Here is a 24240-nt window from a genome sequence, read left to right as displayed (position 1 = left end):
ACTCGTTAACAGTCAGTCCACTTCATGACTAGAATAGGGTAACCAGACAAGTACGCTCATGTACTGCTACTAGTATCGCCTCAACTGCAAAGGAAAACATACAACGATCTAGAGTGGTGAAAGTCTAACACTGAGGACACACGACATGAAACTGATGCACAATTGAGATGTTGATGGTACATTTACAAACAGGTGGACACCTGGCAAAAGTCAAATCTATCAGATATCACTAGACAGTTGGAGTATAGTACATGTATAATGACTTTTCCAAAGCACGTGAAACCGTGGTGAAAATGGCTGTAGCTTAAATGATAGCTTAACTGACAAAGCACTCTAAACAACTTGTATTGAAGAATGAAAACAAAATGTCAATAACGAAAAACATATTGAAAAATAATTGAATAAGTTCTAAATGCATCAGATAAGAGAGCAGATTGACTAATGGCAATGTATATCAGGCAAACGTTTTGATTGAGCGCACACATTTATCTGAAAATAGCTGCACCTTGAGGTAACTAAGGGAGGATTTGTCTTATGTCTATGGCATGTAGTAATTAAAATTAGGGTCTTATACCTCAGAGATACAGTACACAAAATAAAAAAAAAAGGAGTATGGGAGCTGAAACAGTGCCTGGACAGATCTATTCTTAGACCCTTGTGTTTTCCAGTTTTATGTTTTTTTTTGTTGATAATCTGGAGGGAGGGGGAGAAAGAGGGAAGGAGCAAAAATCTGGTTTTATTGCAGGACTACAAGATAGAGCATCTTTAAATATCTTTTCAAAAACCATATTTTTGGCTGGGAACATAGAAGCAGTTTCCCCATGTCAGATGAGCATGAGATGCCGAGTGGTTGTGCTGAATGCACACTGCCTGGCATTCTCCATTGCCCATGTTTGTGGTTGAATTTGCACTTTGGCAAGTGAGTTTTCAAGGTTTTTCGAGTTTAAACCTACGTGACAATCATGCAATTGTGGGGTCAAAATGTATTTTAGCATGATTTACCCTAGAACACAAGGCTCCATCTACATGTAGCCAAGTATTTTTTTGGGGGCCAGCCCAAAATTACAAGAGGGTTAACCAATGTAATCCCATTAAGTACATGGAACAACATTTTTTTCTCCTACATTTTTTAAATCCCTATTTTCATGTTCTCAACAGCACTGAAAGAACCATAGAATTGCAAATACGAGGGGTGTTCAAGTCAAACCGGGACTTTTCATTTCTCGCAAAAGTAAAATGAACATATAGGCGAGAAATTAGCTTTATTTTTCAACGTAATCTCCAGCTGCACTGATGCACCTGTCCCAGCGTTTCACGAGGGCTTGGATGCCAGCAGCGTAGAAATCCTTACCGGTGTGTAGCAGCCATGATCGGACCGCATTCTTGACCTCGTCGTCGCAGCTGAAGCAGTGGCCCCGAAGGAACGCCTTCAGTGGCCCGAAGAGATCGAAATCGCTGGGGGCGAGGTCTGGACTGTAAGGGGGATGTGGCAACAACTCCCAGCCAAGTTCCTGTAAGGTGCGTGTCGTAAGATGCGCGGTATGCGGGCGTGCATTGTCCTGTAGGAGGAGGACCCCTTTGGTGATGAGGCCCGGCCGCTTTGGCTTCAGCGCCTTATGCACATCCCGAGAACCTGGCAGTAATATGCACTATTGATGGTGGTACCACTGGGCAGAAAATCAACATGAACAACGCCAGCCTTGCCCCAGAAAATCGTGGCCATGACCTTCCCCGCAGACGGGGTGCTTCGGAACTTCTTGGGAGCTGGCGAGCCCTGATGCTTCCACTGTTTTGATGCACATTTAGACTCAGGAGTGAAATGGTGCACCCACGTTTCATTGCACGTGATGATCCGATCCAGGAACAGATGTCCTTCAGTGTCGAAACTGTACCTTAGCTCTTGGGAGAATTCCAGTCTTCTCTGCCGGTCAAACACGGAGAGCTGCCTCGGGACCCAACGGGCACTAACTTTCCCAAACTGGAGGTGCTCATGAATGATAGTGTTGAACGTTCCCACAGAAAGGTCCGTCTTTCGAGCCAGTTCGAGACATGTTATCTGTCGGTCCTTGAGGATCAGGCGCTCCACAAGTTGGATGTTCTCAGAAACTCTGACACCAGACTCTGAGCCGCCCCGGCCGAATCGTCCTGCACTGATGTACTGCCGTCTCGGAACCGTTTGCACCACTCAAACACTTTGCTGCGGCTAAGTGTATCGTGGCCATACTGAGCGTGTCGAAGTCTTCTGTGAATTTCAGTTGACTTTACACCTTCATTCACGAGAAACTTCATGATAATTCGCTGTTCGATGTGCGCGCTCACCTCATTGTCGGCCATCTTGTCCAGCACATGTCTTCTGTTTTGCACAAACTTTGGACCACCACGTGGTGAACGGTGAGTTCTGTTGCGTGTGAAAATGACGAAAAAGAAGTAGCGCGAGCCATTTGTACACTCAGGAGACAGAAAGTCCCGGTTTGACTTGAACACGCCTCGTAGATGACAAAAATTACCTGCTTCCTGATATTAGGAGGCATTCTTTTTAAACTTACATTCCGTTCTCGTCAACATCCTGGCAGAGGTCCTTGCAGAGGTCAAGGTCTCTGCAGTTGTTGCACTGACTGCAGATGACCTAAAGCAGAACATTGTAAACATGTTGGATAAGCAGTTGGGTGATAAGAAATAGCATCATAAAGAAAGACAATAAACCCTTACCTCGTTTAGTACGAATGAGAGGCAGGGGTCTATCCAGGTAGCCTGGTCACTGAATTCTCCTACACCAATCAGCTTCAAAAGATCACGCCGTACCTTAACCACAAGTTCAGTGATGTTGGTGTCGAGCGACAACACCTGCAATAATAGTATGCACAAAGAGTAAACCCTTCTATAAAATCCTTTTACTTTTCAGGATTGCTCTGTATAGGAGGCAAACAAAGATCTGGTTACTAAGTCTGCAGTCAAAACGAAAGTAAATTCCACTGGAAAAACTTTTTGAAATTCAACCCGCCAGTACTCCCACGTTTAAGTAACACGGTCTGAGCACTTGAGATTGTTGTGCATGATGCTCGCTTAAGGTAAAACCCAAAAGTCGTGAAAACGAGCTTGCAGAAGCACAAATTCAGCTACTGATACAGGCATTGGAGAATGCTAAGCATTGCACATTCAGTGCAGCTGCTTGGTGTCTCGTGTTCACCTGAAATGTGAAAAGAGAGTATTATTTTTTTTTTTTTTCAATTCTCCACCACAAAATTTGCTTTTCCACGTTGTCTAGCCTGAGTTTACCCTGTTTTACAGCTCCTCAAATAGAACCTGGTTCCCACCACCCCAATTTAAAACAGCAACAACAAGCAGGGTCTGGGTAAATAAACGTGTCTCCCTAAGATTGGATCACAGATACTCCCGTGTCTGGTCTTTTTTCCTGTGACATTCCATGAAATATAACCTCTGCCTCAGTGCACAGATTTGATTCCGTAAATAATTTGGCTCCCTTCGCTACGTGTCGGGCACCTTTTGTTACTCGGAATGCACGAGTCACTGTGTTTGTTTTGCTAGCCAACACCACACCTACTACATTACATATCTGTCAATACACGTTTCCATTCGTATGCTAGGATGCAGGAGCCCACAATCTGCAGCCCACAGCCATTATAATTCAGTTGTGTTCTGAACCTGCTGTCTTTATTGCTACTGCACCATTCACCATTTATTTCCCGATGAGCATTCCTTCTGTGAAAAGTAATGTGCAGCCTCTGGAGCGTGAGACACTTCCAGATTCTCGTAGCAACAGCAAAAGTTCATCTGCAGAAGAGCAGAGACAGAGTGAGGAAAAAGAAGGAAAGCCACGTTCCAGCTATGCCATTATAAGTAGAGCCTGAAGTTTTAGGGTTCTACCCCGATTCTTGTCCTAATTTGCACCTCGAATTGAAGGTTGCCTCTTCAGCAAATTGCCTTCACTGAGACATCTGCAGGAATACACGTTAGCTTATTTGGCAGAAAATGTAGTTACATCACCATTTGTACCAAACCAGTACTACTGTTAGTTGGAGTAACTGAGCCAGATTTCTTCCCATATACAGTCAACCCTCGATTTATGAACACCTTCGGTTTCCCGAAAAATCGTTCATAAATCGAAAATTCTGTTAAGTGAGTATTATCGAGCAAATCGAACAGTATTTCAGAGTTGGGATTGTGTTTATAATGCAATATATTGTGTAATTTTGTTTTCGACCATGCCTTCTGCTGTATCAACCTCACAAAGAACAGACGTTAGCGCATTCACACTCTGTTTATTATGCAATACTAAATTGTTTAATATTGCTTTGGATTTTAATGCTTTTGGATTTTTGGACTTTAATATTTGCTTTAATTTCTTTGGATCATGCATTCCGGTGTGTCAATCTTGGAAAGAAGAGATGTCACCACATTCGCACTCGACTGGTCTCAAATTTCCTGCGGGATTTTTAAAATCCGTTTATTAATCTCCGGGTGACAGCGACCACCTTATTCATCAATTGAGGTCAGGAACAATTGGTCGGCCCTTGTGTGACTCCGGAAAACCTGTTTGTTGTTCAGATTTTGAGGGGTTAAGAACCGAGGGTGCAATAACTGGAAAACGTTTTGTCCGTTCAGGCGTCATTCATAAGACCACGAAATAATCCCTTTAAAGGTTTCTGTTGACCTCGGAACGACGTTCATAAATTGCGGGGAAAAAACGCTGGTCAACTCCTAGTTGGTTCCCAGAAATTCCATTCATTATTCGGATATCGAGGTTCATAAAACGAGGGGAAAATGAATGTAAAAAGTTTGGTTCCCTGTGCTTGTGCTCCTAAAATGAGGGAATTCATAAATCGAAGGTTCATAAATCGAGGGTTGACTGTATAGGATACTGGAAGTTTTTTCACTCGAATTTGTATGAATTTCGAGCACATGTTTATTTACCAGATTTTTACCCCCCCAAATTTAGAAAAAAATATTTCCTGAAATCCCATTAATTTGAACTCAAAGGGGACTGAAGATCTGTTCGAATAAAGCAGGGTTCAAACTAAAGGGAGCTGCTCTGAATAAGGGCTTGATGCGCTGGTAGTGGGTGCTATCTACGTTGGCGATGTTGGTCTTGCTGCACGTTCGCGGTCACGTGACAGCGGCAATATGAAAGCCAATTTCTTTCCAGAATATTTATTTACACACAAGCATCAAAACAGCTCAGAACAGAAAATAATCTTATACACGCTTGCATTTACTTCTTCAGCCGCGACTCCATACACATCTGTGGCGATGTTATGCCCAACCCAGTTACAAACTCCACATACCAGAGTATCGTCATCCAAATTTGAGAAAAAATCGCTGTGTTTTTCTTGACTATGTTGTCAAGAGGAAGTCTTGATGCCGTAAAACAGCAACACTTACTTGCTTTGTCAATTACAATATTACCAGCACGAGAGGATAGAGAGGTAGCAAGCGAGCTGTAGAGAGGTAGCAAGCGAGCAACAGAACTGTGTATGTGAACTGTCGTTCTAATATTGTATATCAGATACCTCTGGAATGTGGTTTTTGTTATATCGGCCACAGTAAACGCTGCCTAAATGATCGCTTGCGGGAGCATGCCCTCAAAGTAAAAAATAACGATTGTTCTTTCGAATTGGTAAAACACCTACAAGTCTGTAGAGGTTGTGCGCCCAGATGGCATGAAACCTTTGTAATGTCCAGTGAAAGTGACCTCAACAAAAGGCTTATGAAGGAAACGCTATCCATTATCTCTGCTGGGAACTGTGTCAGCAAGCCTTCCCTGGCCTTCCCGTTGGTTTTGGGGACGTTCTTACGTTCTCCTCACCCTTCATTCTCACCCACTTGAACGCTTATATGTTTGTGCTGTTAAGTAAACTTTCAGCTGTGTTTGAGACCTTGTCTGTGTTTGTCGTTTTTTTGTCCCCTAGTCTCGGGTTTTTAAGTTATGGATTACCAGCACAGTTCCGTGCCAGCCGTGTTTACGCACACTGTTACCGTAACTTGTTCCTTTCCTCTTGCAGAAGTATCGCATTTATGAGAAATTGACTTATAAGTAGAGCCTGAAGTTTTCGGGAAATATTTTTTTTCTAAATTTGGGGGTAAAAATCGGGTAAATAAACATGTGCTCTAAATTCATGTGAATTCGGGTGAAAAAATTTCTAGTATGCTAAATTTGGGGAGAAATCGGGCTCATTTACTCAAACTAACTGTATCGGTTTGGTACAAACGGTGACGTAACTGAGTTTGCTGCCCAAAAAGTTAGTGTGCATTCCTACAGACGTCTCAGTGGGGGCAATTTGTTGGGTAAAAATGGGATTTCACCCTGAAGAGGTACCCTTCAATTTGGGGTGCAAACTTGGGGAAGAATCAGGTAATATCCTAAAACTTCAGGCTCTACTTATAAGTAATAGGTACACATAGCATTTAATAAGTAAACACGTCCGTAACATGCCCGCCAATGCGAGGGCGGCGCTTATGAGCCGATGCGTAGTCGAGCGCGGCCCCGCAAGTTGTCCGAATAAACTGGTGCGCACGTTTATGCATTTGAATTACCGGGCGTTTTCCCCATTGAAATACACAAGGCCTTGCCGGGACCCAGGTGTCATTTCGAATTAGTGGGATTTCACTGCACTGGTTCCTGGTGTGTTTCAGCAATGTCCATGTATTCACACGAGCATCACGGAAGATTCTAGTGGAAGAAAAAGCGAAAACACTGCACACAGAGCCGCAGTTCCGTCCCGTGTTATGTTGAACATTCACACGGCGCGTAATATCGAGAGTGGCGTACTGCACACTTAGCAGATGACACCGTGAGCATCTTTTGCTGTCGTCTGCTACGGAATACGTATCTTGCGGCTGTGTCGCAGGATGTTCCCCATGGTTAGCAGTGTACGTGAAGACACGTGACAGCAGAGTTTTTCGCACCTTCCGCTGGAGTATTCTGGGGGAATGTCTCTTGTGTGAATACACGGTGTAGGACGTATTCAGCAGCATATTCAACAGAGTGTTTCACCACATGCAAACAGTGGTGCAAAGAAATTTGAAAGGTGGTGCATGGTGTGATACGTATGTGACTGTACCACTTCATCCAACCATCCACCTGAAACTATTTACTCACTGAAGAAATGACTAACCTTGCAGACAGCCTTTACAAACTCCAGTGCTGGGTTGCCCGGATCAAGGTGATGGCCAGGAATAGAAGGGAATACGTTCTCTCCATTAACTATTTTTGATGGCATTTTCTGTTGAATTCTTTGGGTGATGCTGCGTGAAAAAGGAGCAAGGTCAAGAAACAAATGTGTTGTGCCTTTGTTACCCATCCGTGAAATGAAAAAAATGTGCAAAGTCTCGCTGTAGTGCTATGTGAAAGATGAACAAGAAAATTAGATGAAATTTTAGTTTTACCGACATATCTGATATTCATAAAGTTTTCTTTGTTCCTGTTACTCTCTCTTAAAAGCACATGCATTTATGGTTGGAACAATAACAACAGCCATATAGTGTGCTGACATAGCTTCACAAATTTAATTGTTGCAGTTAAAAATATTGCCGCGGTGAGAGTCAATCTATCAAGAACATGAGTGAAGAATCGTTCATCTTACAGCAGTAAGGTATGAAGCAGCAGTGTTTTCGATGATTCAAACAGAGGGAGAGAGAGAGAGAGAGAAAGATATTCAAAACGTTGAAGAGATAATTTTATGGCAGTTGTGTCTCCAAGATGCTGCATTAATCCACAGAATGCGCCTCGATGTGGCCTTTACAGCTCAGTGGCGTTACCGCTTGAGACAAGTTGACTCTCCCACCTGCTGCCACTGTGGTGCTCTTGAGGATCTGGAGCATATTCTTCTTCATTGCCCTCACTACCAACCTTCCCGAACCACACTCTCCGAGTCTCTTCGTCAGCTGGACTCTCGCCCTTTCTCCCTATCGAAATTGCTTGGTCCCTGGTCCAATCCAGCCCAGCAACGCTCTGCGCTCAAAGCTCTTCTGACATTTCTGGACACCATCGGTCTTCGATCGTTATTGTGAAGGGGCTCGTTATTTTATTCCCCCCATTCCAACTAGCAATGGGGTAGAGTATCACCTGTTGCGATGAAACTCCCCACTCTCCAAGGTCACAAATAAAGTTGTTGTTGTTGTGTCTGAATGTGACAGTTATCATCCGATGGCAATACTGACAGATACGAACAACATGCAGAGTACGTAGGCTGTGACGTTTCTTTGTTGATGCACATGCACCATCACAGCTTGCATATGACAGCTTTATAGCATCCTTCTGGCATGTTACATGGTACACACCACTTCCTGCATGTTATCATTACCCATACAAGGTTGCACATTCTCTATATCGTTACGGCGTTGGCGATCGCCGTAGAAGAGGATAAAGGGTGCGGGGTCTTTCGGAACACATGCTGCTTGATGTTGGATGTTCCTGTTCTGTTTCCCGGCCTGTAACATTTTGGTGGCAGCGGTGGGATAAATCTCCAAGACCCAGAGGAGCCCACTGGAGAGCGGGGACCTACAACGAGGCCCCGATCCCGACAAATAATTTCGTCGCAAGGCCTGCCTGCTCCAGTAGCGCCGGCACAGGAAGAGGGTGCACAGGGAGATGATGTCCTAGGAGGGAGCAACGGCCAAGAAACGGTATCGCAGTGCACAGCTGCGCTGTCAGCCGTTTTTGCCCGACAATTCTCGGAGCTTTCAGCAGTCCTTACGGACGCACTATCCGAGATGGGACGGCGGATAGATGCCGTTGAACAACGTGAAGGGTTGCATCGTCCAGACGCCCGCAGGCAGCACGAAAGGTTACCACTGACACGTGGTGACCTGTCGCCGACACCGCCCCAACCCGCGAATCCTGCATCCCAGTCTCAGCCAATCGCCGCATCGAAGTTTCCAACGTTCGACGGCACTGGATCGCTCGATGCTTATCTTGCACAGTTCATGCTTGTTGCCAGTGCAAACAATTGGATAACACACAAATGAAATGTTTGAGGGTTTTTCATATTTCTGGATGAACTTCAACAAATTGGTGTGTCAACTACACCAATTATGCAACTACAAACCCCATCTACTATTCTCCATATGTGCACATGATGGCTGCTGTTATCGTTACAACAATGAGAGGAATGCTAGTAACAAAAGTAAGAAAACCACTGTTTCATCTACTACATGGTGAGTACAACTATGAGTTTTTTCACAAGTCTTCACCACACCACCAGCACCATACACCATCAGTGAGTTCTCGGCCTCATGATACTAAAAATCAAATTTTATATAGGAAAACAAAAAGAAGCTACTGTTTGGTTTTCAGCATAAGTCAGTTGACTCTCCGCACACGTCTGGCAGTGTTCAGACAAATGCTGGAAAACTCTGGAAAAGTTTTCTTTTTGAATTGTGTACGACCATAGTCTTCCTTTGAGGCCCATATTTATTTTCTGGAGTTGAAAAAAAAAAGGTTGCTGTGGTCAGATCTGGCAAGTACAGTGGGTGTGTGACTGAAGTAAAAATATTTCAGAACGTGCTGAAGCAATTTGATGTAGCAGGAACCATCCTCCAGGATGATGCAAATCTGGTGTGACTTGGTGGGCTTGTTTTAAACAGTGGTCCATGAATAGCTTGGCCTTGTGGGCCACTGTAACACATAACTCTGTCTGTTCCAATTCCGAACTCTAATCAAATCGAATATTCGTGCAAATTTTACAATATATGTGCCTTTTGCACCAGAAGTTTGCAATTTGTAGCCCATAGCTTTTGTGTATCTTTTCTGGCATTAACTGTCACAAGAGAGGCACACAATTCTTCTATGGGAAGCCCATAGTCTTTAATGTTACATGATAGTGTTTCCTGCTTTTCAGGTGAATCTACACTTACTGGGGTAATTATTTTGATTTCAAAATTTTGTCAGGCAGTGGTATGTTACATAAATGAGGCTGTAAACATCGACATGTCACTTGTGAATCAAACAAATTGGCATCCTGTCTCAGCTTTGCCACGAACGTCCTTTAGCTTCTTTGCAGGAGTGTGTAGTATCTCGCCTGGGAAAGTTGCATTGCTGAAATTTTAAACGTAAGAGATGTCTTTAAGACACCCTTTTTGTTCTAGGCTGCAGGCATTATTCAAGACTGCCTTCAAGGCTTATTCAAGGGATTATTCGAGGCTGCCTTTTGAAAAGTCTTTTTAAAGGGAGCCTCCCAGACATGAAATCAATATCCCTCACTGGCACCGCTAAAGTGTACGTGGAAGGGGTACCGCCGTCCCTTCCTCAGGTGAAGTTTCCACAATTAAATCGGGCTAGTGCGGTCTTAAGTTAAACAACAGCGGTCTGCCCGTGTTGGTGCTGCAGCACCAGCAATTTTAGGGAAGCATCAGGTGGAGCCCACTTTCGGGGTGGTGTCGTTCATATGAGCGCATGGCCTCAGTTACTGTCACATTCCAAGGCATATGTTCCATGATTGACAGACTGAAAATATCGTCGTCCGGTGGTGACGACGGTATCAACGCTAAGATACTTAAAAGTACTAAAATGGTTTCATCACTGTTCTTGTGTGACATTTTCAACCAGTCCCTTCGGCTAGGTGTTGTTCCTGAAGACTGGAAAACTGCTCGCGTGACACCAATTTACAAATCAGGAAGCAGATATACACCATCAAACTATCGACCCATCTCGTTGACAAGTGTATCTGGAAAGCTCATGGAACACATTTTGTACTCATCTATCATTAATTTTCTTGAAAGCAACTCTTTGTTATCTAACACTCAACATGGTTTTCGCAAGGGACTAAGCTGTGAGACGCAGCTGTTACGGTTTACTCATGACATTCATCTTAACTTGGACAATAGGATACTGACAGACGCTGTTTTTATAGATTTTTCGAAAGCTTTCGATAAGGTCCCGCATTCACGTTTACTCCACAAGCTATCTCGACTAAACATTGATAACGCAGTTTCAGAATGGATTCGTCATTTTCTTCACTCACGGGTTCAGTACACAATTGCAAATAACACCTGTTCAAGCATTTCACCAGTAACATCCGGAGTACCGCAGGGATCCGTGCTTGGTCCGTTGCTCTTTCTGATCTACATCAACGACTTACCAAACTACATCAAGTCCAATATATGCCTGTATGCTGATGACTGTGTCATATATAGAACCATACATAATGAACATGATCGAGCCATATTACAAAACGACTTACATTCTTTTCATCGGTGGTGTTCCGACTGGCTAATGGAAGCTAACTACTCGAAATGTAAGTCGGTGACTTTCACTCGGTCATGCCAACCTTCTAACTTGAATTATGTTTTGGGAACATCAGTACTAACGCAGGTAAATAACTATAAATACCTTGGACTTCACCTAACACCAGACCTATCATGGCGCACACACATCCGTGCTATCTCATCCAGTGCAAACAGATCCCTTGGCTACCTCAGGCGAAACATCCGTATGGCTTCACCACTTGTTAAAAAGCTTGCATACACAACAATAGTGAGACCCAAGCTCGAATACGCATCTGTAATATGGCACCCCTGGCAGGAAACACTAAGCACTGAATTGGAGTCTATTCAAAACTGCGCCATCAGGTTTATAATGAACAACTATAACCCGCACAGCAGTATCACAGATATGAGGCATACCCTCGAATTACCCACACTGAAACAAAGACGTATACATGGTAGCATAACATTCCTTCATAAACTTTTCCACAGCCCTCTTGACATAAAACACGACATGATATTGAAACCCTTCCGGTCTTCATCACGTATTAACAACCTGAAAAAAATCTGTCCAATTCATGCTTCTACAACCTCGTTCCAAAACTCTTTTTTACCACGAACTATTGACCTCTGGAATAACCTGCCGAACAGCATAGTGACGATCACAGATAACACACGCTTTCAACAGTCTCTGACAGAACACCTGAAAGGTTAACACTGAACTAACTTGTTAGATGTTTTCATTATCACTAGACTTACCTTGATAGTTGCAAAGTACGCTGTACATTAATGAGATGCATCATCATCGTAGTCATTTTTTTTTGTAATTTGTTATTGTTATTATTATTGTTATTGTTTTTATTATAACTTGTAACATTGTAATTAGCATTACTGTGTTTTGCTTTGCCTATGTCCCTTATGTAATGCCCTCGGGCCTTTAAGGGTTAAATAAATGAAATGAAATGAAATATTCAGGGAATAGTTATTCGGAAAGTCGAATACTGCATATTCGATTTGCAAATCGAATACCTGCGGCCGTTCCGCGAACGAGTCCGAATATTCAAGCATGTCCGAAAAATCGGTTGGCGACTGTACTTCGTGTGAGTTAGATTTGAATTTGAGAACACGAATATTTGCACACCCCTAGTTTCAAGGCCAAAAGGCACATGGAGGGGTACCCCTCTCTTTTTTTTTCTGTTTTGATTCCGTGATAGCGCAGCGAAGCAACTGTGGCTATGAGCGGCGTACAGATGTAGACAGATGGAGGGAGGACAGCAGGAATTAGTGGGGGGGGGGGGGGGGGGGGGCGACAGGGGAGTTAGTATGCATCCTGGGCCGACATCAGGGGGACTGTGTCGACATTCGTCTGGAAGGTCTTCGGAAAACCTCAGACAGCACAGTCTTCAGCACGACCTTGGCTACCACCAACGAAGCCACGCCAGTGTTATCACTCTTTTGGAACGATATGTGAGTACTGCAGGAACATGTTGTTCTGAGACAGACAGTCATCTCCACATGTCCTTTGCCTCATTCACTTGTTTCTGTAGTAGTCATTCCACATTTAAAACAAAGCTTAACCTCAACTCAAAAGATCTGTAAAACTGTAAGCACGACACTGCACAAAAGCTACCAATTCAATTGCAACGCAAAAAGGAATATCCTAAACAAATATACAAACAAGTACCAGTGTAGCCCGAGAAATGGCACCTGTGGTTCGTCCATGCACAAATCAGTCTTTCGAATAAACTTTCTTTGAATAGACTGTGCATGGTTTACAGTGATAACGAAAAGTAGTACATACAGTGTGTGACACCACTGTTGAAGACAGCTCATAGCAAAGGGCTTAAGACATACCCGTAAAGCCGCTGGGCCAGTTCACCACCAACAAATACTTGCAGGTACTCAGCTATGTCTTTGCTTACACTCTGTTCTTTTGGCTGGAATAAGAAGAAGAAAAAGAAACTTTCTAATTGTAATTCTCTTCAGTGAAACAGACAAGAAACATTGCATGATGTCCACTTAAACAGTACGTGCAATCATTACCGCTTGACTCGATGTTCTCCTCTGAACCTGAGAAAGTTGTGAAACCTCTTCTTGCATGCGCAGGTACACAGCTTCAATGTAGCTGCAAATCACCGCCTGCAACAAAATATCTAAATTAACAAAACTACAACAGTGCTCAGTATGCTACCCATTTTGTTTCAACTTGTTATAGGTCAAACTAATTTCTACCGCGATAGTTTGACGCGCAGTAAATTATGCACAATGCTGCAAGAAGAATGCAATGTAATACAGGGGTAGCAAGACCTGAGCTTAAACTAAAGTGACCAGATGTCCCAATTTAGGCGGGACAGGTCCTGCTTTTTCAGTCGTTGATCCAGTGTACCATCAGCTTTCCTGTGGGACGGCATTTTTTCCTTGATTAGGCAATGGAACAGCTTAACCTGTGGCTAACAAGCCACTTCTATAGTCAAAACTTTGTCGAAAACAAAGCTTGCTTTGCTCACAGAGCTGCCCCAGTGGCGGCATGCTCTCGGTTTAATGATTAATCATTGTGGCACCAACGACCATAACCACTCCATCCAAATGGAAGTGCGAGTTCAACAAGTTTGGGGCAAGACATTCCCTTCATATCTGCAAGTGTGAAGACACACCCGAGAAAAATACATTCTAGTCAAAGTATTTCATGTGTGTTAGATAGTGCGTACTGTGCAAAGGAAAAAAGGGAGAGAGAGACCGCTAGGAGGAGACAAAGTAGCGTTGGTTTCTGGGAAGTCTGACACTGATGACTTGGAATAAAGGTAAGGTTTATAGCTCAAGTGTGGTGTTTAAATTTTTTACCCATGTATTTCATGCACCTCCAAGTAGCCTTGGTGACCGACCGACATGCGGGCGAGCCTGTATACTAGGGGATGGTATTTGCCCTGTGATCGGCTTGCAGAATGTTGTTTCCAGTTAGCGGCGGACGTGTTTGTACAGCCAGGAGTGTAACACCGCTTTCCACGCAACATGGTCACGTCAGAACTCACACTGGTAAGCGAAAGTCGGTGTATTTACCGAGGACTTCACTTGGCGACTTCACAGTCGAGCCCGTTTATTACGATCTTCGATAGAACGATAACTCCGATATTGCGATCGAATTGTTGGTTCCCGTCAGCTCTCCCATTGAACTACATGTAAACAAAACATCGATACAACGGTCGCCGCGAAAGCACTTGCTCGTATATAGCGATCGGAATCCTCCCGGCGGCCGTTAAAGCACGTGAAAATTAGAAAGCAAGACTGCACCATTTCACTGAAAACAAATTACATTGGCATTTTCAAGAGCCTTCGCCTCCGTTCCCGCTAAAGTGAGAACGCAGTGCGTTTATCCGCACATGAATACCGGGGATTAGATTCGTGCGTTGCAAGGCACGCGACTTCAAAAGGGCGGAAGGAGCTCACAAGAAGTAGAGGCGGTTGCTCCCTCTCCACATCGTTCTCTCGTCTTCAAGCTTTTTCTCTTCTTTTGCTGCGTGCTTGCTACGATGGCGTCCGCGGTTCCGAGACGCTTTTTGACGAGGAAAGACGCATGGCTCGACCCCAAGTTACATGCGCTCTACGTGTTTCGTACTGGTGCACAACCGCGTTGTGAAGTACCGCGGCTTCGAAATTGGCAGACAGTTGCGTGTCATCACCCAAACACGTGTCGACGGATTACCCGTGGCGGAGGCGCATTCTGATGGACCTCGTAGTCCCGATCGTGAGAATGATGATGACTACGGCATTGGATGACGAGCAATGGATGAGGTCGTCGATCTCAAAAGGTGCGGTGCCTCACACGGTATCGGCGGTTATGTTATCAAAAGCTTTCGACGCACAGCTGCGTCAATTTAAAGCTAGATAAAATGCTTCTGTGCTCCCAACAAACACACATGTTCAGCGGCGTTCTACTTGTGACGATCTACTTCGTTTACGCGAACCCCAGCGGCAAGTTCTCGAAAGCTCGTTTTTAATTATACTCTGATACGACGATCAGATTTCGCGTTCTCGTCAATATCGTTATAAACGGGCTCGACTGTATTGCGATACGAACGCCAGGCAGACGACCCTGGAGACAATCGCCTGTGCTGTGCTCGTATTCGTGTGCCTGGGTTACGTCATCTTAGTGTTAGCTGCAGAGGGAGTGCGAATCTTTAAAACTCGTTTATTTAATATGTACGCTCCTTTCGGAAGAGAAACTTGGCCAAGTTGACTGTGAAGCGGTCACGAACATTACTGTATTGGTCTCATACATAAATTCGCGGATGAGATACTAGTCCCTTTAAGAGGATTAGAACCAACTCATGGTGAGAGCAGTGGGCCTCAGTGAAACAATTAAAACTACATAATACTGCAAGGTGTACCTGTACAAACTAAGGGTGTGCGAATCTAAATATTTGAAGTCGAGTCAAATCGAATGGGGAAAAAAATGTCGAATACAAAAATGGAATATTTGTGTAAATTTCACAGTATGTGCCTTTTGCACTAAAAGTTCGCAATCTGTAGTCCATGGCTTTAGTGTAATTTTTCTGGCACGTGCAACTGTCACAAGAGACCTGCAATTCTTCTGTGAAAAGCCCCTACTCTCTAATTTTACATCATAGTGTTTCCTGCTTTTCAGGTAAGTCTACACTTACTGGAGTAAGTATCTTTATTTCCAAATACGATGTCATGCAGTGGCATGTTACACGGTGAAACAAACAAATTGGCGTCCTGCCTCAGCTTCGCCATCAACGTCCTTTAGCTTCTTTGCTGGAGTGTATAGGTATTTCTCGCCTGAGCAAGTTGTGTTGCTTAAGGGACGTCTTTAAGACACCCTTTTTGCTCCTGGGCTGCATTATTTAAGAGTCTGACGTTTTTAAAGGCAACTTCCCAGGCATCAAATCCGAATCCCCCTCCGACACCACTAAAGTACACATGGTAGGGACGCTGCCAATATCTCAGGCAAAGTATGCACAATTAACTTGGGCTAACGTTATCATGAACTAAACACAGGTACACTTATGTTAGTCTTGCAGCAATGGCAGTTTTATAAGGCAGGCTTCACCTCATGCAGGGAAGCATCAGGTGAAGCCCACTTTTGGGGTGGTGTTGTTCATATTCGGGGAATAGTCGAATATTCGAAAAATCGAATGTTGGATATTCGATTCGCGAATCGAACACTTCGAGTGATTGATATTCGATTCGAATTCGAGAACCCCAATATTTGCACACCCCTTGCACAAACTGTGTAGTACTTACATTGAAATTCTCCTGAACTGCTGTCTCTGGCAAGAAGCGTTGAAGATTCCAGAACATGCATACTTCAGCCTGTGAAAACAATTTGAATTATTTGTTTATGTCCACGGTGAAACCTCAGCGATAAGATAGGTGAATGATTATGCAAATTTATGCATGATATCACCCCCACATAATTTGCAGTGCTTTTCCATGTTGCATCAAGAATACCCAGAGTGTCTGGGACTCAGTCGTACGAGGCAGAACAATACAGAATTTTCACCTGCATGAATTTTGCTTACCGCAGGAACATTTCCTCAGTAATAGGGAAAATGTCTCACTTTGCATAAACATTTTCAGTGGTGCCTTCAGTAGCACTCTGATGCAAAATGCATTCCAGTCCAAACACATTTCTATTCTACACAAATCTAAATTTGCACAGAGCAGGGTGTGTTGTTTACCAAATAACAGTGCTGTAAGTGGATGCTGTTAATTTAACACCTCTGGAGCTATTCTGTACAGTGTAGCATGATCCACCACTCTATTACAACCTTATTCTGCTAGCACCCCATGTTGCTGGGCTCCCAATGCCCCTCTCTGTATGAATTGCTTGTGGGGTACATTGTTTTGCAACATATTAGAGAGTTAAGGGAAGCAAAACAGCAGTGCAGTAAAAATGTTACCATATAATGACATGCATTCCTAGTATTTCTGCCTGTGGTTTTAATGTGCTTATTGTTTCTGCATAGAGATAGTAAGTTCATACTTCGTCCTCTGGGTCGTCTTCCGATTGTTTTCCTCGTACACCTCCATGGTTAGCCTGGGTATGGGAGGCCAATAATGCAATTAGACATCAAGGCACTTAGGCTTTTCCAGGAAGTACTCACAGAATCTAGCCACAGAAGAAATTCCCAAGTGTTCTGTACAGAGATCTGCAGGCTGTGGAAGAGCTCCTTGTTGCGAATGCTGTCGATCACATATTCTGCATGTGCCAGACCATCGTCCAGTCTGTGACGTTTGGTGCATGCAACCACTCGATTAGAGTTTGCATGCACTACTGTCATCCCGAGGCGCTCAAACTCTGCAAGGAGCTGACAAGTAACGAACGTTCAGTGCAGTATATTGTCACTAGCTGTCTTTGATAAGTCAAAAAGTGCAAGGGACAGTGTAAATGAGTGCAAACAGATGAAGCCCTTGCGCAAACTACACTAGAACCCAATTGAACTGAAAAGTGTAAGCCTTAGATCGTTTGTCACAGACGTCTGAACTGCAGTGGAACATTTTGAACAACCATAGGCTTATCTTAACAGAACTGAATACCAGTATGCACAAGATCGCCAGCAACTACAGCCACACTATTCACGTCATCTGCTACACAGTGCATGAAACATTGCAGGGACATCAAAGGTGGTGCAGCATTTTCATGAACTTGTTCTGCAGCCCCACGACACTCTTTCTAATCTAATAGCCAAATGTAGTGCAAAGGCTGCACTTCCACTGAATCAAATGCAGGACCTTGCACCATTTGCACTAGTTCACAAAGTGCAGCCCAACCGAAGACAGCTATTGTGAAAGTCATCTTTACACTACTGCACGAGAGACACATGCAAAAATGGATGAGTGTCAGTTAAAATTAAACGCAGGAGTGGCCAACAGCAGAAATGGCACACACAAGACTAAAAGAACCGTTAAATGATAAAACATAAAAATTAAACATTTTCAGTATCCACTGTATCGCGATGCAATTTTACTGATTGGGTCATACTAAATAACGTAATTTCACGCGTATTAGCTGCGGCTTATGCACGATTTCTTTTTCTCAGGAATGCTTTGCGGCTTATCAACCTGTGCGGCTTATCTCATGACTATTTTCCCCTGGTATTTTCCCTATGCGCCCGGTTTTAACGAAAGGTCTGGCAGTACCTCTGGGACAGCACCGCCCTGCCAATGCACAAACAATGCGTAACAGGGGTGCGTCCACATTCCAGTAGACTGACCTTCCTGGTGCCTTCCCCCAAGCAGCTTCCAACGAAAGGGGTGACAGTGGTACATGTCTTCTGCAAGGCCACTGACCCGTCGATTCATGAAGAACACACAACAAGGGCACAGTCCAATCTTGGTAGAACACTGTAACTGAGCTCTTTTGTTGTACACCGTGCCCAAATGGGCCACAGGGTTTATGGCCTTCTCTGTGGTCTCACTTGTCACAAAAACCAGTCGCGTCGTATTGCCCTCGGCTTATCTGTCCCCAAAATTTTGAAACGTTCCTAAAAATGGGCCCTGCGGCTTATCAGCGGTGCGGCTTATACGCGTGAAATTACGGCAGTAATTTTCACGAGGACTTGATTTTCACGAATGCTATTGTTCTGCAAAGTAAGTGACAGGCCTGAGAACTCTGTGCTGCATTATCAACATTCCACAAAATCAAGGTCCTGCAAAATACTACTCCCCAAATGTGTCCCCATCAGAATTAGCGAATTATTAGGGCCACGAAACTAACCACATATACAGTATTTCACCTTCAAGTACCATTTGTGGCATGCCCCTCAAAAAAGGTATTCCGGTATGAAGAGGTTACAACTAAGACTGCACTGTTGTAGTTATACTGTCAACCACATTAAAAAAAAAAGTTCATAGGCATGTCATTTTCACGGCACTCAACATTGTTTCAGTGGGGGCCTGTAAAAACAAGATGCACTGACATCGCCATCCTCGTTCACGGGAACTGAAGTATTATTGCAAAAGGCGAGTAGAATAAATACTAGTCTGTCTCCATTGTAGTGTGTATACATACTTAATCTGGTTCCCTATACCTTAATGAGTGTAGCTGTAGCCCTTTTTGAAGACTGCGTTATATAGGCAGAATAATTTACAAAATGACAAAAATACCTGCATGAACATTTTCTGCATCAGGTTGCTGAGGATCCTTTTGAGGGCTGGTTCATACATGAAAGCTCGAGGAGATTTCAGCCACCTAGATTAGACGCAACAATAATCCTGCTAAATGTCACACAATTACAAATACAGTACTGTATTTGACCCAAGCATTGCATCCCCCAATGGGGATGTTAACATGGGGGTCACAGCTACTTACATTACTACTAATAATTAATTATTATTAATTACTATGACTGACAACTTTATTTAGCGACTTTTTTTGAGACTATAACTGTGAGGATGTGAAGTACCCACCTGAAAAGCTGTGCCAACTGGAAATCAGCGAAAACGTTTCCATATACAGACACGTCACGCAGCCAGCCAGAGACCATGCTACGAAGGAGCCGGAATGCGCTGGCTGACAGGGCCATCTCGTCGTAGCTAACTAAGGAAGATGACTGGCCACCGGAGACCATCTCATCCAGCGATATGTGCGCCATGCCAGCATCAAATGCCACGTTGGAGCTCACGCCCTCCAGTTCAGTCAGGTTTTGAGACTAAAGAAGGTTGTGCCACGCATAAGTCAGACATGAACACCAAATCATGCGACTCTAAAAAAAATTATAGTTGCAAGCACCAGTGATGGCCAGTAGTTAACTACATGTAGTTAAACTACCTGAATGTAGTTAAAAAGTAGTTATCAACTACTTGCAGAAATGTAGTGGCAACTACTAGTTAAACTACTATTTTAAGTAGTTGACTACAGTAGTTAGGTTACTGAAGGCGCCAACTACTTCCGATTTTGCCGCAAGCTTTACGGCACGATTGTGCTTCTGACTTTTACCTTGAGCTACTTGTTTGATGAGAACGGAGGTGCAGAGCAATTGTGTCGTGCATGTGTACTAAATCTTCACTTTTAATGCTTGTCTAGTGAAGCCTCGTTTGCTGTGAAATAATTCTGCAACTTAGTTTATCGCGTAGGCGCAGAAAGAATTTCGCCGCAAGCGGCTTGAGCCAAAGTTTATCATTGCTTGTGATTCATATTTAGTAGGGGTGTGCGAATCCGAATATTTTAAGTCGAATCGAATGTCGAATCGAATGAGGGAAAAAATTCTGAATACCAAATCAAATATCGAATATTCGTGCAAAATTTACAATATGTGACTTTCGCACTAAAAGTTTCCATTTTGTAGCCCATGGCTTTAGTGTAATTTTTCTGGCATTAACTGTCACAAGAGAGACACGCAATTCTTCTGTTTAAAGCCCCTACTCTTTAATTTTACATGACAATGCTTCCTTTTTTAGGTGAGCCTACACTTACTGGAGTGGTTACCTTCATTTCAAAATTTTGTCAAGCAGTAGCATGTTATACGGATGAGGCTGTAATTGTTTCAGACAACCACAGGCCATTTGTGAAACAAACAAATTGGCATCCTGCCTCAGCTTAGCCATGAACACCCTTTAGTTTCTTTGCGCTCATCCTAGGAAGTTGCACTACTGAAATTTTAGACGTAAAGGACATCTTTAAGACACCCTTCTTGTTCGTGGGCTGTAGTCATTATTCAAGAGTCCTAACTTTTTAAGGGCAACCTCACAGACATCAAATCAAAGTCCCTCGTCGGCACCGCTAAACTGCATGTGGGAGGGGCGCCGACCCTTCCACAGACACAAAACTAACTTTGGATACCGTTATCTTAAACTAAACACCATCCAGCCTGTGTTGGTTCTGCAGCAAGGGCAATTTCGTAAAGGAGGCTTCAACTCATGCACGGAAGCATCAGGTGAAGCCCACTTTCGGGTTGTGTCGCTCATATTCGTGGAATAGTCGAATATTAGAAAAATCGAATATTGGATATTCGATTCGCGAATCGAATAGTTCGAGCGTTTGATATTCGATTCGAATTCGAGAATTCGAATATTCGCACACCCCTAATATTTAGGTGTCCAAGAACACTAAAAGGGATTGGTGTTGATGGATAACGTTAAGTAGTTATAGATGTAGTTAAACTACATTGCAGTAGTTAAAGAAGTGGTTTTAACTACTCCCCTGAAAAGTAGTTGAACTACGAGTTAAACTACTCAATCACAAAGTAGTTAGTAGTTATAGTTAAATTACTGTAGAAGTAGTTAGTGGCCATCACTGGCAAGCACAAACCTGAATAATTGTTGAGACTGCCAAACCACCGATGTCCAGCTCCACAGATACTGCGCAATAGCCACCCGGATTATTGACTTCAGCAAATGAGGTGTCATTCTCAGCGAGTAACCTGAAGATGAGGAATAGATCATACAAGTCTCTACAAAACATGCTGCACAGTAGCGGTACACCGCAGATTTTTTCCTTCCTTTTAGACATGCTGCTAGCCCCCTGCTAGGGGCAAGTCAGGAGTGAACAATATTGTGTTGGCATGTATGTTGTCGTACATGGCATACACACATACTGCTTCCATATAAAGTAGTATGTGGGAAAGAACTGAATTTGACGCAGTCATTGCACTGTGAAAACTGTCTGAACTATAATTAGTAGTGCTCTTTCTTTGTACGGAGGTTGGTTGGAGGCAGCGGTGGGCAGTAATACTTTTTTTTCTTATTATAATACTAATACATAATACTCCACAAAAACATGTATTATAATACTAATACAAATACTTTTTGAAAATAATACATAATACCAATACTGTATTATAATACATTGTGATAATAAAGGAATACATAACTTTTTGAAAAGCCCAGGGCGTACACAACATTTATTTCACAAGTTACAGTGCCTGTTATATGAAACAATAGATGCATTACTGATTATTTGGCCTTAATAACATTTTCTCAAAAATTCAGTGTCTGAGTCAGTCGTGGATCCAGGGGGCGGGTTGGGGAGCCTACGTATTATGACTCATCCTTATTTCTTTTATTTCTTCATGAAAATAGCAACTGCAGAAGATTCTAGTGAAAACCCTATTAGGCTGTCAAGATGACTAACTGTCAACTTCTAATATGACAAACAATTTTTTCAACATGGCAGAACCTATTGTTATGAGACAGAATGGCATAGATGCAGTCTAAGTGGAAGATAGGATGATAACTCAACTCCATGATAGGCAAGCCTGAGCGATGGGCAAGACATGTAAACAACACAATGCATTATGTGATTTATCGTTATGACTTAGAATGAAAAAATACCAAGAGACAGAGCACAGAAAGAGTAAAAAGTGCTATCACCTGTTGTCATCAGCCTCTTTTCCACCTAAGTCAGGTCTCTCAGACTGAGAGCACCACAGCACAAAGCTATGTTTCTGCAAATGTCTGGCATAGAAGAGGTCTGCTCCGAAAAGGACTGCATCTTGAGGCAGATTTCCAATAGGCACATGGAAATATCGGCACTGCTCTAGCATTGTCTGAAAAAAGTAAGATGCTAAGACTGTACACTCAAACATGTGTAAGAACTGGTTATATGTGCTGGTTATGACATCAAACTTTGCCATGCTTAATGGAATGCCTTTTATTACTATTGAATGCCTTTTGGAAAGCCATTGTTGGCCCACTGGCCTCAGAACCTCTGGTAAGCCACCTGATTGTAAGGCTCATTTTGTGAAGTACCTCATGCAAGCAGACACCAGCTTGTGTGTTTAGAGCCCTGTGTTTAAGGGTTAAACCCAGAAAAACACAAGGACAAAACTCACCAAACTACAATCTCAGTCACTTACAATGGCACATGTGACCCTTAAATACACCCCACTGGGCACTGCCCCTCACAATCTCATGCATTCCAATTTTCACTACGTTTGTTTCTTTTCCACCCAAGAACCTGCTCTTTCACACGACATCCCAGATTATATCTTGTTCTGCAGCTGCAAACATAAAACGTGATTTTTACCGCCCCCCCCCCCCAATTTAGAAAAAACAAACAAACAAAATATATCAAACCCGCAAATACAAGTGTTTAAGTATGCTGCACTGTATGAAATCAAACAATATACAGCCAACACCATTTCTGGAAACTGAAGCCATTAAAGGAGCCCAGAAAGCCATCTCAAAGATCTTCTGTTTCTGATGCATTATGAAAGGATGTGACTTGACTTCAACACTAACACACACACACAAAAAAAATCAAACACAAACTAAAACCAACAAAGAAAAAAAAAGGAAAGAAACACATCCGAACATCGATGCGTGTGTTCCCGTTCAATTAGTTTTGCATGGTGAATCGAGGAGGAGGAGGAGCAGGAAAAACGTCACCGGTGATGTCATTACAGTAACAAGAGTGACCAATCACAATCGCTTTTTCTTTTTTCTCCCAGTCTTCCATGTGCAGCAGGCATTTCCTTAAACCAATCAGCAGGCCGTATGGTAATGACGTCAAAGTGACGCTGACGGCTAGTAGCATATGCACTGGCACTGTTGTGCACAGTCGTGATTTTTAAAATCGAATTCTGAGACATTTATGCATCTGTCAAATGAATCATTCCACATAGTGCATTTTAATATGTGAGTTAATGGCTTGGTTTCAAAAGGGGCAGTGACTGAAGTGCTTTCTGTGCTTCTTTAATGCCTAAATTAAGAGATGACGTACCGTGAGGATTGTCTCGATATTAAGGTAGTGGCGCACCATGGCTTTGGCACCTACTTTCTGCCATTCCATTACCCTGTACAAGTGATCACTGTCACGTGCGTGCACAGGAACCATGGGAAACTCTGTCACACCAGGCATCACTGCAGACAACTCAGATGGTGCTGATAAAGGAGAAAATGTAATTTATAAATATGCATCTATTTGACATGAAAACATACGTAGATGGTCTGAAAAAGTCTCAAAGAGCTTGTGGCAAACAAACTATTTGCGAATGGCAGAACTGTTTCAGGAAAATTATTAAAAATAAAGAAATGAGTTTATGCAATTCCTTATTAATC

The 24240-nt window shown here is 43.1% G+C and overlaps 1 protein-coding gene across 1 annotated transcript in view; it reads right to left on the bottom strand.

Moving 5' to 3' along the window:
* LOC135385400 (DNA polymerase epsilon catalytic subunit A-like) overlaps window positions 1-24240 on the bottom strand; it is a 64935-nt gene that overhangs the window by 1203 nt on the left and 39492 nt on the right. Inside the window, exons 36-48 of the mRNA XM_064614692.1 lie at window positions 23903-24063; window positions 22552-22727; window positions 21491-21602; window positions 19651-19892; window positions 19348-19432; window positions 17346-17549; window positions 17225-17278; window positions 16483-16551; window positions 13264-13359; window positions 13075-13157; window positions 7134-7263; window positions 2710-2844; window positions 2547-2626 (exon numbers count right to left, since the gene is read on the bottom strand). Coding sequence (XP_064470762.1) covers window positions 2547-2626; window positions 2710-2844; window positions 7134-7263; window positions 13075-13157; window positions 13264-13359; window positions 16483-16551; window positions 17225-17278; window positions 17346-17549; window positions 19348-19432; window positions 19651-19892; window positions 21491-21602; window positions 22552-22727; window positions 23903-24063 — 1627 coding nt within the window. The remainder of the gene's footprint in view (window positions 1-2546; window positions 2627-2709; window positions 2845-7133; window positions 7264-13074; window positions 13158-13263; window positions 13360-16482; window positions 16552-17224; window positions 17279-17345; window positions 17550-19347; window positions 19433-19650; window positions 19893-21490; window positions 21603-22551; window positions 22728-23902; window positions 24064-24240) is intronic.

Source organism: Ornithodoros turicata, chromosome 2, assembly GCF_037126465.1.
Source record: "Ornithodoros turicata isolate Travis chromosome 2, ASM3712646v1, whole genome shotgun sequence".
Taxonomy (NCBI): Eukaryota; Metazoa; Arthropoda; class Arachnida; order Ixodida; family Argasidae; genus Ornithodoros; species Ornithodoros turicata.
Note: the sequence above shows the minus strand (reverse complement) of the source record. Positions and strands in the feature narration are given on the sequence as shown.